General features: G+C 45.8%; 1 protein-coding gene across 1 annotated transcript; it reads right to left on the reverse strand.

The window, feature by feature from the left end:
• Positions 1-743: 743 nt before the first annotated feature.
• On the reverse strand, positions 744-13,862 carry DYNLT1 (dynein light chain Tctex-type 1). The gene is made up of 5 exons (XM_069973758.1): positions 13,702-13,862; positions 6,247-6,288; positions 4,207-4,330; positions 3,235-3,312; positions 744-1,073 (listed from the first exon to the last, which is right to left on the reverse strand). Exons 1-5 carry the CDS (start codon positions 13,726-13,728, stop codon positions 1,003-1,005), a joined length of 342 nt encoding a protein of 113 aa, XP_069829859.1. The 5' UTR covers positions 13,729-13,862; the 3' UTR covers positions 744-1,002.
• Between the last annotated feature and the right edge of the window lie 244 nt (positions 13,863-14,106).

Raw genomic sequence — 14,106 nt, forward strand, 5'->3', positions numbered from 1 at the left:
TTGGGGCCATGCCATACCACTTCTCCCTCTTAGTTATCTTTTTCATTTTATTGATATAGACTCTACTACTCCGTCTCCTAAATTACTTACTTCTAAAGGAATTCATTTAACTCTATTAGTTTCCCTGAAATGTTTATTAAGACACTGGATACTGGATACTCTACCAGACATTTCTGAGGTAATCTCCGCTCTGAAGGAGATCTTTCATTGGGAACTTTTGGATGTATTGCGCACCAAAGAAAAATCAACAAAAACATTTATGTCCAAATGGACACAATTTCTAATTCATGATTTAACTATAGAAGAGAGAGACTCTGTCATTAATCAATTTAAGGACACTGATTGGTATTGCATGGCCGCCCAAAAGGGAACTCTGGGAGCACTCCAAATATCTTAAGCTTTTCCCTTTCTCTGCTAAAGACAATTCTCTCCATTCTATTGGTAGCATATTTGAATATCTGACATCTATACCGTGTTTTAAGGTGATATTATAAATTACTGTTTTTCTACTTATGTTTTTGGTAAGACTATGTTGTATTGTATATGATAATATATCTTTTAAGGTTATTACAAAGGCTCATTGTATCTGTATGATATTGTAAACATACAATCCTTTGTTGCCTGTGAGCGACTTTCTTTTTGAATATGTAATGAATTTTCAATATGTATGTTCAAATATTACATAAGCCACTAATAAAATAGTTAAAAAAAAAATAAAAAAATAAAAAATACTAAACACAAAATTTTTAAAGCAATAATTTATTTTGCACTAGCTAAAATATGATAATAAACAGTTAGTGTATCAGAGGTATGACTTTCAGTAAGTTTTATAGTGGCACTTTTAGGCTGTAGCACCTCAAATTACATAGAGGTTCCATACATTGAAAGAAAGTGTTAACATAGTGAAGAAATGGTGAATCAAAGAAAAAAAATACATTTCAGAGTGTGTACAAAGCAAAATACATATAGACTATGTAATGACTGAAACAAAGAAGAAAATGGTCAAATTGCAAGTCCAAAGGCACTGACTATACAGTACATAGTCTTGTTCTCCCATCTTACAGTACAGCTTCCTACAAAGAAACAAAAAGGAGTGTAAGCTATAATGATACAGTTTCACCTGACAGAACGGTATTGTCTGGCTGACCTGAAGGAGAAGTCTCGTGTTTTCTAAAAGCCGTCAGCCTGCAGGGGGAGGGGGGAAATTTATTTCAAGTAACAACTTACCTCTCCCCGTGTCCGGCTGATGGACTGGCTGCTCAGCCAGTCAGTGACTGATTAGCTGAGAGGCCAGTGCGTCAGCGGGACAGGCATCAAACCTCCCCAAGAAGTCATCACAACTCTGAGGAAAATGACTTCCGTCGAGGGTCCCGTGGCGGCTCCAGCATCTCAATGCAGGCACTGGGGGAGGTAAATTGTTAATTGAAATCAATTTCCCCCCTGCTGGCTTTAAAAAAAAAAAAAACACCAGGCTTCTCCTTTAAAGAGAATTTAGATTTTAGTTTCTGGTCCTCCTTGCGGTATTGTCAGATATATATGACATGTAATGGGTGGGCACTTCTATTCCCCTCACACATGGTTTACATCCTTGACATAGTTTTACTTTGATTTCCCCCACCAGGACTATTGCCGGACATGTTATAATCCATTGTTATGTATTTAATCTGTTTCATGCTACAGAAAACTTGCATTTTAAATGTATGCTAGAACGCCTAGTTTGAGTTCTTTGGTTATTCTTCGAGTTCATTTACCCGCAGATATGTTTTTTGGACAATGAACTGTAAAAAACTGTTGGCTACTTCAGCTATAAACTTCCAACGTATACATCCTTTTAATCCAGACATGTATCGCTTTATATAGCTATCCTGGAGATACATCTGTGTACTTGTTCCTATCTGTATTGTAGCCATGAAAATGCAATAAAATAGGTTTGAAAAAAAAAATAAAAAAATGAATATTTATAGAAAACCATAGTCACTGAGTGCAGCTACACAGAAGAATGTTTCTTTCCCAAGCAGGGCCAGGACAAGGTATTTTGGTGCCATAGGGCCGATTACATGCTTGATCACTATAGTAAACAAGGGCTGTATATAGTGTTAGCGATGTCCGTGCAGCCCTTGCTATAAAAGTGAAGTTTATACATTACCTGTTCATGCTCAACATCAACAGCCCCCCCCTTACAATAAAATTGCGCCTCTGCACCCTTGGCAGCCACCTGCTCTGCCTGCCCCTTATCCCAGCCCTGCTACCAAGAGGATTTAGAAGACTAAGCTGTTTGCTAGCAAAATGTATAAATAATATCTACCACATGCTAGAGAATTTCCGATTTTTACAGCCCTTCCCTGACCGCTTTTCCATGTAAATATGGGTAATGCTTCAGGTTTATTCATTGGATATTATTCAGTACTAAGCAGGTGCTTATATAGGGGTTATCCAGAATTTCTAAAAAAAAAAGTTATTCTTGCCAAAACAGCACCACCCCTGTCCCTCAGGTTGTGTGTGGTATTACAATTCAGTCCCATTTACTTCAATAGAACTTAGGCTGCATTCCCACGTTCCGTGATGCTGACGGATCCCCCCCCCCCCCGCGCCCGGACAGCATCTGTAATTAGATGCTGGGAGCGGGGGAGACTGTATTCATAAGCGCCGCGCTGTAATGAATCAGCCGCGCGGTGCTGTTACTACAGTGTGGCGCTTATGAATACAGGGGGACTCTGGTACATGCATTCCATGTCCGTGATCCGTCAGGATCACGGAACGTGGGAATGCAGCCTTAGTTGCAAATCCCCACACCCAACCTAACAGGAGTGGTGCTGTAGTAATGGTGCATTTACACAGAGATTTAACTAACAAATTTTTTTAAGCCAAAGCCACAAATGGATTTTAAAGAGGATAGATCCAAGTCTTTCCTTTATGACCTGTTCTGTGTTTACAGTCTGTTCCTGGCTTTGGCTTCAAAGATCTCTCAGATAAATCTCTCTGTAAAAGCACCATTACTGTGCAGACACTGCATAAATTGGGCTGCTAAGAAATTCAAGAATTGTGGTCACTATTCTCAGCTATGAGCTATAAAAACTGAATGAAGCAAAAGAGGAGAACTAAAAGACACAGCACTGTGCCATAATTCAGTATCAGCCTAGTGTAAGATATTTGGAGGGTACCATTAGGTTATCAGCCGTATCTCCATAAACCTTCTAATGGTCACTGATAAAAGTGAGCAAGTATCAAGCATACCGTCCGTAGTGTTATCCCAAAAACAGGAACTGGCTGTATGAAGACCCGCACCGTTCTTCTGCATGATCACACAGGTAACTGGATGAAATATGGAAAGTAAAGATTATATGGGGAAAATCTTTGTAAGAAAACATTTGTGAACATAATTCTCTTCCTGGTCTCTTTCATATGCGAGGTACATTATAAAACTAGAGGGAAACAGGCTGTAAAGAGGTTTCTAGCATGACAGAATTCATATCAATGGGCTCAGGCATAGCAATGAAAAGAGAAAAGCTAAACCTGCCCTAGTCAGTGACTGCCTGAGGAGGTGCTTCTCAGGTATCAAGGTATCTCAGGCACCCAGCCTGGACACCATTGGGGCAAATGCAAGGGAAAGAATGGGGGCAGGAGAATAAACATTGTTTTTTTAAATTTAATGCCAACCCCTTTAAAACAGAACATGTAGCCAACACATAATTCAAAAAGATAGTTTTATCTTTAAAAGGGGATCTCCAGATTTTTTCAGGGCTGGTGTACCCTGTACTCCGCTCTGGTCCCATGGTCCCTAGCCTAGAAAGGGGACTTGGAACACAATGTTCCAGGCCCGCTCAGCCAGTCAGTGGCTGTAGCGGTGTTCCTGCTCTGCTTGGTTGAGCGGGCCTGGAACCTCCCTTGCTTTCGTTTCATGTCATCAGTGGACAGTGTCACCTAGGCGGGGCTTCACACCAGTTGGGCCCCCTCCTCTCACCTAGATGACACTGTCCACCGATGAAATGAAGTGATTTTAGGATAGCAAGAAGACACAGACAAGTTTTATATAGGTATATATCGAATATGCAGCATCTGAGCTTGTGGATGGTGCGGAGAACCGTACATAGAGTAAAAGGATGACAGTATCCCTTTAAATAATTTCAAAACAATCCAGATAGTAAGGCGCCATCAGCAAATTAATATCCACAATGACTATCTGACTCCTGGGATTTTGCCACATACCAATGTACTTGAATGGCTTCCCCAGTTTAGTGAGTTGGCTGAGAGTTTGCTCCACGACATTGGTGGTCCACTGGTTGACTTTGTTGTGTTGATAAGCATTTCCACCGATGGCACTTTCTATGGACTGAATACAAAGAACATCCCAATATTAAAAAATGTTGAAAAATACAGAAAACCACACAACCCAAAATTTATTTAAAAGGGGTAGTGCGGTGAAAAGCATTTCCCCTCATTCCCTCCCCACATGCAAAGTTATATAACTTCATAATATACATTGGTAGCCAATTCCAGGTCCTTACCCCATTTTCCCTGGTCCCGCTGGCCACCAAAAGTGGCTTACTTCCGGGTTCGTCAGGACCATCTTACAGCCCCGGGCGCCATCTGGGGGTCGTCACGTAGGCCGGCACTTCATGATCTGGGGCGTTCCTTGGGCTCCCAGGCACTCCCTCCCTACTTGGCACGCCTCTCCTACCTCCCCAAGCTCTGCAATTGGGTCCTGCTTCACTCTGCCCCTCTCTCTGTACAGCTGTCAGTACTATTAGAACTGCAAGTCCCAGCGCACCCGATGGTGATGGTCATACACACTGGCCTGATATGTGTATCACCATCGGGTGCGCTGGGACTTGCAGTTCTAACAGTACTGAGAGCTCTACAGAGAGCAACAAAGTAAAGCAGGTCATACACATACAGTCATGTACCTCCCCGCAACCCCCCCCCCATGAACGACCGCCCTGACTCCCATCCGCCCCGCTTGGGTTATACAGTGATGTGCGATCGCTCACCCGATGTATACAGTCATGTACGCCCCCCCCCTGTATACAATCCGCTATCTACATCTGTCACCTCCCACCCGGCGACCGGGTGACAGTGCCACAGAGTCGCCATCTACCTCCCGTTTCCTGTAACCCTGCCACCACCATCGACGCTCCCCCCCCAGCGAGACTCACAGCTGACAGTGCCGCACAGTGGCCATTATGAGTTCATTGAGTCCGGCAGCTGTGCGGCACTGTCAGCTGTGAGCCGCGCTGGGGGGGGAAGCGTCGATGGTGGTGGCGGTGCCGGCACAGGAGGTAGATGGCGACTCTGCGGCACTGTCACCCATCTGCCGGTGGGAAGTGACAGATGTCGTTGGCGGTGCATGCAGGGGGAACAGGATTGTATACGGGGGGTGGGGGGTCTGGGCGTACATGACTGTATACATCAGGTGTGGGCAATCGCACATCACTGTATAACCCAAGCGCGGCGGATGAGAGTCGGGGCGGTCGAACATGACTGTATACAAGGGGGGGGGGGTGGGGTGCGGGGAGGTACAGGACTATGTGTATGACCTGCTTTACCCTGTTGCTCTCTGTACAGCTGTGAGTACTGTTAGAACTGCAAGTCCCAGCAGACCCGATGGTCATACACACTGGCCAGATATGTGTATCACCATCGGGTGCACTGGGACTTGCAGTTCTAATAGTACTGACAGCTGTACAGAGAGAGAGGCAGAGTGAAGCAGAGCTTGGGGAGGTAGGAAAGGCGTGCCAAGCAGGGAGGGAACGCCCCAGATCATGACGTGCCGGCCTACATGTCGACCCCCAGATGGCGCCCGGGGCTGTAAGATGGTCCTGACAAACCCGGAAGTAAGCCTGGAATCGGCTACCAATGTATATTATGAAGTTATATAACTTTGCATGTGGGAAGGGAATGAGGGGAAATGCTTTTCACCGCACTACCCCTTTAAAGGGGACCTGTCACTGGGCTTTAGGTGGTTAAACAAACGGCATGGTTGTATAGGGTTTCTCAGTCTGTTTCATGCATAGCTTTGCATCCAGAAGGAAGACCCCCTGGGCTTTTGGAGCTCAATTCCATAATAAAAAGGCAGCTCTTTCTGCACTGGAGGGCTCAATCTGTTAAAGCAAGATATGCATGAAATCAGAGAAGCCCTATACAACTGTGCACTTTACCACTTAAAACCCTGTGACAAGTCAACAAGAAGGTTTATACAAGTCAATGTACAGCATATCTGCAGAATTCCACTGACTGGTGAGAACTGACCTCTTTAATGATGTTGCTCACTTCATCTACAACAAATGAAGACTGAAAAAGAAAAAAAACAAAAACAAATTACACAATACACCTTTACATGGGATCTTATACGGTGATCAAAACCAGATTATGTAACATGTCACATTCTTTGAATGTGTGAATGTGGCCTAAGAGTGGATTCCAAAAGGAATGTGAAATATATGGGAATACTTTTGGCTTTGCCTCAAAAACAGCAGTGGCTGTTCTTTAAAAAATTGCTGTATATGATGGCAGCTTTAAAGGCAGCCTGTTACCCCGAGCAGCTCCCCCGAACCCACCCCACCTCCCAGACAGGGTCCTGCATACATACCCGCTCCTGCATGTCCCTCTGTGGCTCGTCTGTGGAGACCACAGGGAGACCACAGAAGCTATAACTGATGTAAAACAGGAGAAAACTGCAGACAATCCCAAACAATGCAGAGAACTACAGGTATTCTTGTTCAGGAGCAGTTAGTGTAGCATACAATGCCAGTGAACCACGTTCTGGGACCTCTTGTCCCATTTCCCACCAGGTTACAAAGCAATTATTACATCTATGATGAATTGCTGCCCTACTTCAGGGCAGGTGCACAGTACTTAGCAGATCTACTAGTGTCTGTGCCTCTTTCCATGGAATCCTATGCTGAAAAAAACACTGCACCTGATGCCCTATAACTGTTGGTAATAACTTTTTCACAAGCCACTGAAGTGCTGACAGATGGACAGACGTGTGATAAACTTAATATATGTAAAGAATATTACTATATGTGAAAGACTTGTACGCTCCTGATAAGTTACCCGGAGGCAGCTACTGGGGCACAGCAATGGGTCCCCATTGGAATAAGCCCACAATTGTATTTAGCCACAGGTAACCGGGGACTTCCTCCGAGCTGGTGGCTCATAGTGGGAGTGAGCCAGACTGCTGCAACCTCCCCAGCACACCAGGTATTACTGTTATTACAAGGCAAGGTGGCAGCCAAAGCCACATGTCCAGTGACGGTCCCGGTCACTGTCTTTCTTTATACAACTTTTTGTAGGTATTAACCACTAAACCCCCTGAAGCTTTAACCTGCAGTAAAGATATCACTGCAAATCTCTAACCCAGCGGTTCCCAGCCAGGGTACCGTGACACACCGGGGCGCCAGGACTACCCGCTAGGGGTGCTGCAGGATCCCGGTGGGAATTGTGACACTGACTTAAGTATCCCTAGAAGCTGTGCGGCCGCATGCAAGCATACACTGATCACTTTGATGTTCCACCTGCCCACTTGGTGAGCGGGCGGAACTTTTAAATGAACAGAATGTAAGAGCAGGAACTGTCAAGGCCCTATTACACAAAACGATTATCGTCCGTATTCGGCTGCTAATTGTCTCGTGTAATAGAAGACAAGGAGCAGCCAACATGAACAATGTCTGTCAACATGTTGGAAGACAACCTAGATAGCAGCGATATGCTGCCCCCGCTCCACGGGATAGAGGCGGCGGCAGTAGACCACTGTTATTTGCTCCCCCCATCCCGAATCCCCCCCCCCCCCCGCAGTTCCCTCTGCACTCACCCAGCAGCAAGTGGGGAACAAGGAGCAAGCGACCACTCACATCGTTCATTTGCTCCTCTCCCTTGCCCCGTATAATAGGGGCTTAAGCGTCCTGGTTCTACATTCAATCCCATAGGCCACCAGCACGTCATGCCTGCAGCCTATGAGACGTGGTCTCTCCAGAAGGAGTGGTGATGTCACGTCATCATGCCTGCAAGAGGATCCATCCCTGCGGTTCACAGGATGGAGCTCATAGAGAAGAGCTGTTCCCTGCATCCACACAGCCTGGATTAGGCGAGTAGGATGTTTTTTTATTATTTTGGTGCACAGCAGGTGGGGGGGCATTATTACTATGGAAGCCACAGTGGAGGGGGGCATTTAATACTGTGGGGGACAGCATGGGGGCATAAATTATGAAGGGCACAGTATGGGATATTTTATTACTATGGAAGGGACAACAGTTGGCATTTTTATTATGAGGCAAAACAAGGATATTATTACTATATAGAGGGCACAGCAGGGGTGTTATTACCATGCAGAGGGCACAGCAGGGGTGTTATTACCATGCAGAGGGCACAGCAGGGGTGTTATTACCATGCAGAGGGCACAGCAGGGGTGTTATTACCATGCAGAGGGCACAGCAGGGGTGTTATTACTATGAAGGGCATTACTACTATATGTACTATATGGGGCATTATTAGTATAAGGGGGCATTATTACTATGTGGGAGCACAGCAGGGGGCATTATTATTGAATGTGGAGCACAACAGGGGTCATTATTAGTATATGAGGGAACAGCAGGGGTCATTATTACTATATTGGGGCACAGCATGGATTACTACTACTATATGGAGCAACCTACATACCTACTCGCTTTACTGTGCATGACACCAAGCAGTTAATACAGTTTAGGAGCCTATAGGAGGGAGAAAGGGAAGAAAGTTGCTAGAAATGTGTGGAGCCTAAAATGTCTGTCTGGCAGGCTCTGCCAAGAGATGAATTGTAGCTGGAAGAAATTGTCATGGAGGTCTGGGTCAGATGGAGAGGGAAAGGGAAAGTTATCGGATCAAAGAAGCAGTTACCTGTGAGTCACTGAATGGCGGTTTTTATATTGTGTAGAACATTATTTTGTTGGGGTGCCCCAAGCTAATTTTTTTTTCTAAGGGGTGCCCTTAGGTGGAAAAGGTTAGGAAGCACTGCTTTAACCAAACACTATTCTACCTTTTCATCTGTGCTGGGTATAAGCGATCATTTGGGAACACATTTGGCTTCTACCAAAGAACACAAAGAAAACACAGGGTTTTAACATGTGCAATATGTACTCTGCTAAAACCAAGGGGAAATGATTCAGATTTTAAAGGGGTTACAGGGTATTAGAAAAACATGCCCCCTTTTCTCCAGAGACAGTACCAATCTTGTCTCCAGTTTAGTTGTGGTTTGCAATTAAGATCCATTCACTTTAATGGAATAGAGTTGCAAAACCTGCACCCAAACTGGAGACAAGAGTGGTGCTGTCTCCAGAAGAAAATGGCAATGTTTTTCTCACGCTGGATAAACCCATTAAAGGGGTACTCCAGCTAAAGGTAAAAATAATAAATCAGCTGTAGAGGCATATAGCATTTCTTACCTGTCTGACCAAGTTCTGAAACTACCAAAAATCCATTTGTTTGGGAGTCTTAGTTCTGTATTTTCTGGTTCTACTTCCTGGTTGAGCAGATGCTCAGTACTACAGGTTCCAGAATGCAATGCTTTCCCTCAGCTGTTCATCACAGTCCTCCACCCTGCACATTCCCGCCCAAAGCTGCTGCAGAACATCTAGGCTGTGTTCACACATCGCAGTTTCATTGTGTTACTGAATTATTTAAGTGCAGTACTTTATCGTTTGTAGTACTACATCACTTCATTGTGTTCTTGCCCACTCAGCGCACTGTATTCTCTACCTGTAACGCCGATATTGGAATAATTATCTTTCTGATTTTTTCTTTTCATCTCCCCGTACATATTATGATAGAGCATGTTTTGTATTTCAACTTGAGACCCACAATAAGGACTTTATCCGATATTATTTTACACCAGATATACTGTGTATGCTGTGATCCTCTGTACCATTTAGCATCATTTAATTGTGTTACTGCATCATTCGTGTGAATACGCTGCAGTACTGCAGTGAGACACCAATTTGTACTAATTTCACTGCAGACTTTTGCACATTTAGCTCCACCATCAGGTACGCTCTTTATAAAATTACACATGAATCGAGCGGGGTGGGCACAGGGAAGCAGATGCCGCGGTCACTTTTTTGAATGGTTACAGGGCCGGCCTGCCTCCAGTGCTTTAACCAAGCCCGGTAACCATGAATAGAAAACTACTGGGAGCAAAAAGATAACCATCAAAAAAGTTCCTGCTTATTTTACTTCAGAACTATTGAAAAACTAAAAGAAAGATTTCAATGTACTGTCTTCATCCCACAAGACAAATCCCAAGCACTCTGATGCTCTCATGTTTATTATGACTGTAACCCTTGAATGCTGTTTCTGCATGCCATGTGATAGACTCCTTGCAGCTGCATTATTGGCCGTTTAGCAGGCGTCACAGCTCTGTAAGGCAGCTCCATTATCTCCATAGTAACTGTAAACAAAGCACACGGCCTGCAAATGTAGCCATGGAGTAACAATGCACAGCGCAGGGCTGGGTGCAAACCAGGAGTTAGTCACTTGTCTGATCTAACATGAGAGTATCACCATTAACAACCAGTTTCCATCAGGGTTCTGATTGCTAGAGTACAGGACTGTACAAAGAGCTGCTGTGGCCATGTCCTCTAACCCATGACTAGTAGGCTTTAATAGGACAAGCTAAGACTAGGTGGAGAGAGAAATAGAGTTGAGTAAACTTCAAGCGTACTTGAGTTCATCTGAACTGGAGCGTGCGGCATTTGATTAGCGGTGGCTGCTAAAGTTGAATAAAGCTCTTAGGGTATGTTCACACTGAGTAAAACAGGCGTCTCAGTGTGAACCACGCCTGTTTCAGTGTGTCATAGCCCATCTATGTGGGGGCGCACGCTCCCCCGTTGCCACCGCTCTTAGCTCAAAGAAGTGACATGTGACTTCTTTGAGTGTAGAGAGGCAGCTGCGGAGGAGCATGCGCTCTTCCATAGACGGGCTATGGGACACTAAGACAGACGGGATTCCTGTTTTACTCAGTGTGAACATATCCTAAGGCTGCATGGAAAACATGGATACAGGCCTATGGTGTATCTGTGTTTTTCAGGAAGCCTTAGGGCTCAATGCCATTCAATAGAAGCCATGTTGTGGAATGATTCAATATGATGTTGGGAACGGGGAAATAGCCACAAAGACAAACACTTTCCTCGCTCCCAGCATCATATTGATACATCACTCCGGTCGGGGATACATTCCACTTCATAGCTTCCCTGTCTGTAGGTTCCATATTTCACAGAACGTGAGAATAAGCACTTAGGGCTGCTTCCAACGCTAACCAAATATCGCACACTCCAGTTCGAATAAGAACAAAAAAAAAAAAAAAAAAACTTTTGCTGAAAAAAAATAATTAAAAAGAAGTGCAAATTGCACTCTGTACGCTCAAAGATGTGCCATTAGAGTCGGCGGGGGGGGGGGGGGGGGGGGGGGGGGGGGGGGGGGGGGGGGGGGTTTGGGTTGTTCTCTCCCTGTGGTGGGGCAATTGTCGTCTGCCTCATAGGGGTTTTTGCCTTCCCTGGATCAACACAGTGGGGTTTCCCTAGGTTGAACCTGATGGACTCTTGTCTTCTTTCAACCTTATTTACTATGTTACTATAAAAATACGTATATTACACCAAGCAATCTTCCTACAGAAGAAACATCCGAGCCAACTCACCAATTTTTATAAATAAGTAAAGTTTATTGGGACAATTATTTAGAAAAACATGATTGTAAGCAACAATTTCATAAAATATTCTTGATACAAAGAGGAGGACAACACAAAACTGACAACACAACAAAAGGAAAGGGAAGCCACACTGTTCATGACGAAGGGCGTACCGAAACGTGCGTTGGGGCGTCCATGTGGGTAAGGGAGCTGCACGGCTCATATGCATGATGTTTTTACTTCCTGTTATTTTTTGGATTCTTTCCTTCTGAGGTGATTATTAGCTGATACTTAAAGGGAACCTGTCACCCCCCGTGCCGGGGTGACAGGCTCCCGACCCCCCGTTAGAGCCCCATATACTTACCTAAGCCCGGCGCGCGCGCTGAGAGATGAGTCCAACACCCATAGAGAATGACAGGAGAGTCCAGCGCTCCATCATTCTCTATGGGTGTTGGACTCATCTCTCAGCGCGCGCGCCGGGCTGCAGCGCCTGAGATCTTCATCACCCGACCACCTACAGAAGCGGGACCCGGCGGGATTAGGTAAGTATATGGGGCTCTAACGGGGGGTCGGGAGCCTGTCACCCCGGCACGGGGGGTGACAGGTTCCCTTTAAGCACTCCGCACTTTACTTTTCTATTTTTTTCACCTCAAGAAACCAAACTATACAACCATTGTCTTACCTTTCTATGCATGCTTTGCATTTGTTATCTTTGTCTATTGCATGATGCATACAGCACTTTGTGATATATATGATTCACTGGTCAAAGCATGTTTTCTGTTTTTCCAATATACTCATGCATGAACCATGTGGCTTCCCTTTCCTTTTGTTGTGTTGTCAGTTTTGTGTTGTCCTCCTCTTTGTATAAAGAATATTTTATGAAGTTGTTGCTTACAATCATGTTTATTGTCCCAATAAACTTTATAAATTATTTATAAAAATTGGTGAGTTGGCTCAGATGTTTCTTCTGTAGGATTGCTTGGTGTAAAATACTCCAGTTCGAGCATACCCAACTCTAGTGAGAAACCAATAAGGATTAAATGAGAAGTCTGTCCATTTGCAAAATCTCACAACCGCAAGGGGAGAACATAATAATCACTACTTACCTCTGAAGCGCAGTTCACAGGCTCCGGTACCCCCGCTGGAAGGCATTTGAGCCCCGAGCTCTGATGACATCTCAAAATGGCTGTCCCAGCTGATGGACTGCACCACCAGCCAATCAGCAACTGCAGCGATGTGCCGCCCTTATCACTGACTGGCTGAGCAGGCAGTTCATCAACTGGGTCATGACATCAGCTGTGCAGGATATCACAAAGGCCAGCGGGGTTAAGAGTGGCGATCCAGCACTGGAGAGGGGAGTTGCGACTTTGTTATGTTTCTCCCTCCCAGATGAAAATTTTTTAATATTACTGGACTCCTCCTTTAGGTATAATAGATGCACTCCTATGTAATCTCCTAAATTACTGCACCCAATAATCATGGTGATCTGTATATACTGTGCACATGGGATCTCTATGTTATAGACTTTGCACTTGTGATCTCTATGTCCTGGTGATCTGTATAGACTATGCATAGGGCACATGGAATCTCTGTGTCCTGGTGATCTGTATGGGCTGTGCACGGGGCACATGGGATCTCTGTGTTATAGACTATGCACAGGGCAGGGCTGCAGGACCAGCAGGGACATTACCCTGTGACATGAATTGCCAACCTGCGGTATGCTGCGCTGGCAGTAGTCCGCTCGATTCCTGCCGTAAAGCAGGGCGCCCAGCTGTCGCACAGTTCGGGACTGTCACAGGGTCACACAAAGCCCCTGCAGCCACTGACTACGATGCTACAGAGCCGCCAGTGGGTTCCCATACATTACCCACCCCGGCAGGGCACAGCACACGCCCCGCACTGCCGCCACATGTAACACAGGGTCTTGCCAGGAGGCCGCAGCCCGCAATATGACATAACGCTCCCGGGGGAAGTGCTGGACACGCTGCCGCCTTACACTCACCCCTGCCCCGCCGGGACCAGGAGAGCAGCGCCCGGGCCACACTCACCTCCTCCGCTGTCTGAAACTCGTCCATGCCGCCAGCACTCCGGTCTCCCGGCACCCGCACTCACCGGCAGCTGAGACCACACTACCCCGCCTACCGCCGGTTGCCACAGACGCGCAACAAGGCCACGCCCTAAGAGACTGTCCTGTCACGTGACGGCCCCTCCCTCTCTCCCCTGCTGCGGCATCCTGGAGGGAGGGGCTGGGGATGAGTGGCGGATTAGCCGCATTATACCGTGTGTGACTGGGACTTCTCCTCAGATGTCCGCTGTTATCGGCTCTGCAATATAACACCGACAACTGGCGCCGAAAACAAAGAGGAGATTGCTCCCAGAATGCAGTGCTGCCTATGCTAACTGACCAATAGGAGGGCTGAATCATTTGCCCCGCCCCTAAACCTGTACCCTGT

This window comes from Dendropsophus ebraccatus, chromosome 6, assembly GCF_027789765.1.
Source record: "Dendropsophus ebraccatus isolate aDenEbr1 chromosome 6, aDenEbr1.pat, whole genome shotgun sequence".
Taxonomy (NCBI): domain Eukaryota; kingdom Metazoa; phylum Chordata; class Amphibia; order Anura; family Hylidae; genus Dendropsophus; species Dendropsophus ebraccatus.

Excerpts from the sequence above, each read along its gene's own strand:
- DYNLT1 (XM_069973758.1), bottom strand. The coding sequence starts at position 13,728 with ATGGACGAGTTTCAGACAGCGGAGGAG. Across the intron at positions 6,289-13,701 it reads AGTTTCAGACAGCGGAGGAG|TCTTCATTTGTTGTAGATGA; the intron begins GTGAGTGTGGCC and ends TTTCTTTTTCAG. Across the intron at positions 4,331-6,246 it reads TGAGCAACATCATTAAAGAG|TCCATAGAAAGTGCCATCGG; the intron begins GTCAGTTCTCAC and ends CTTTGTATTCAG.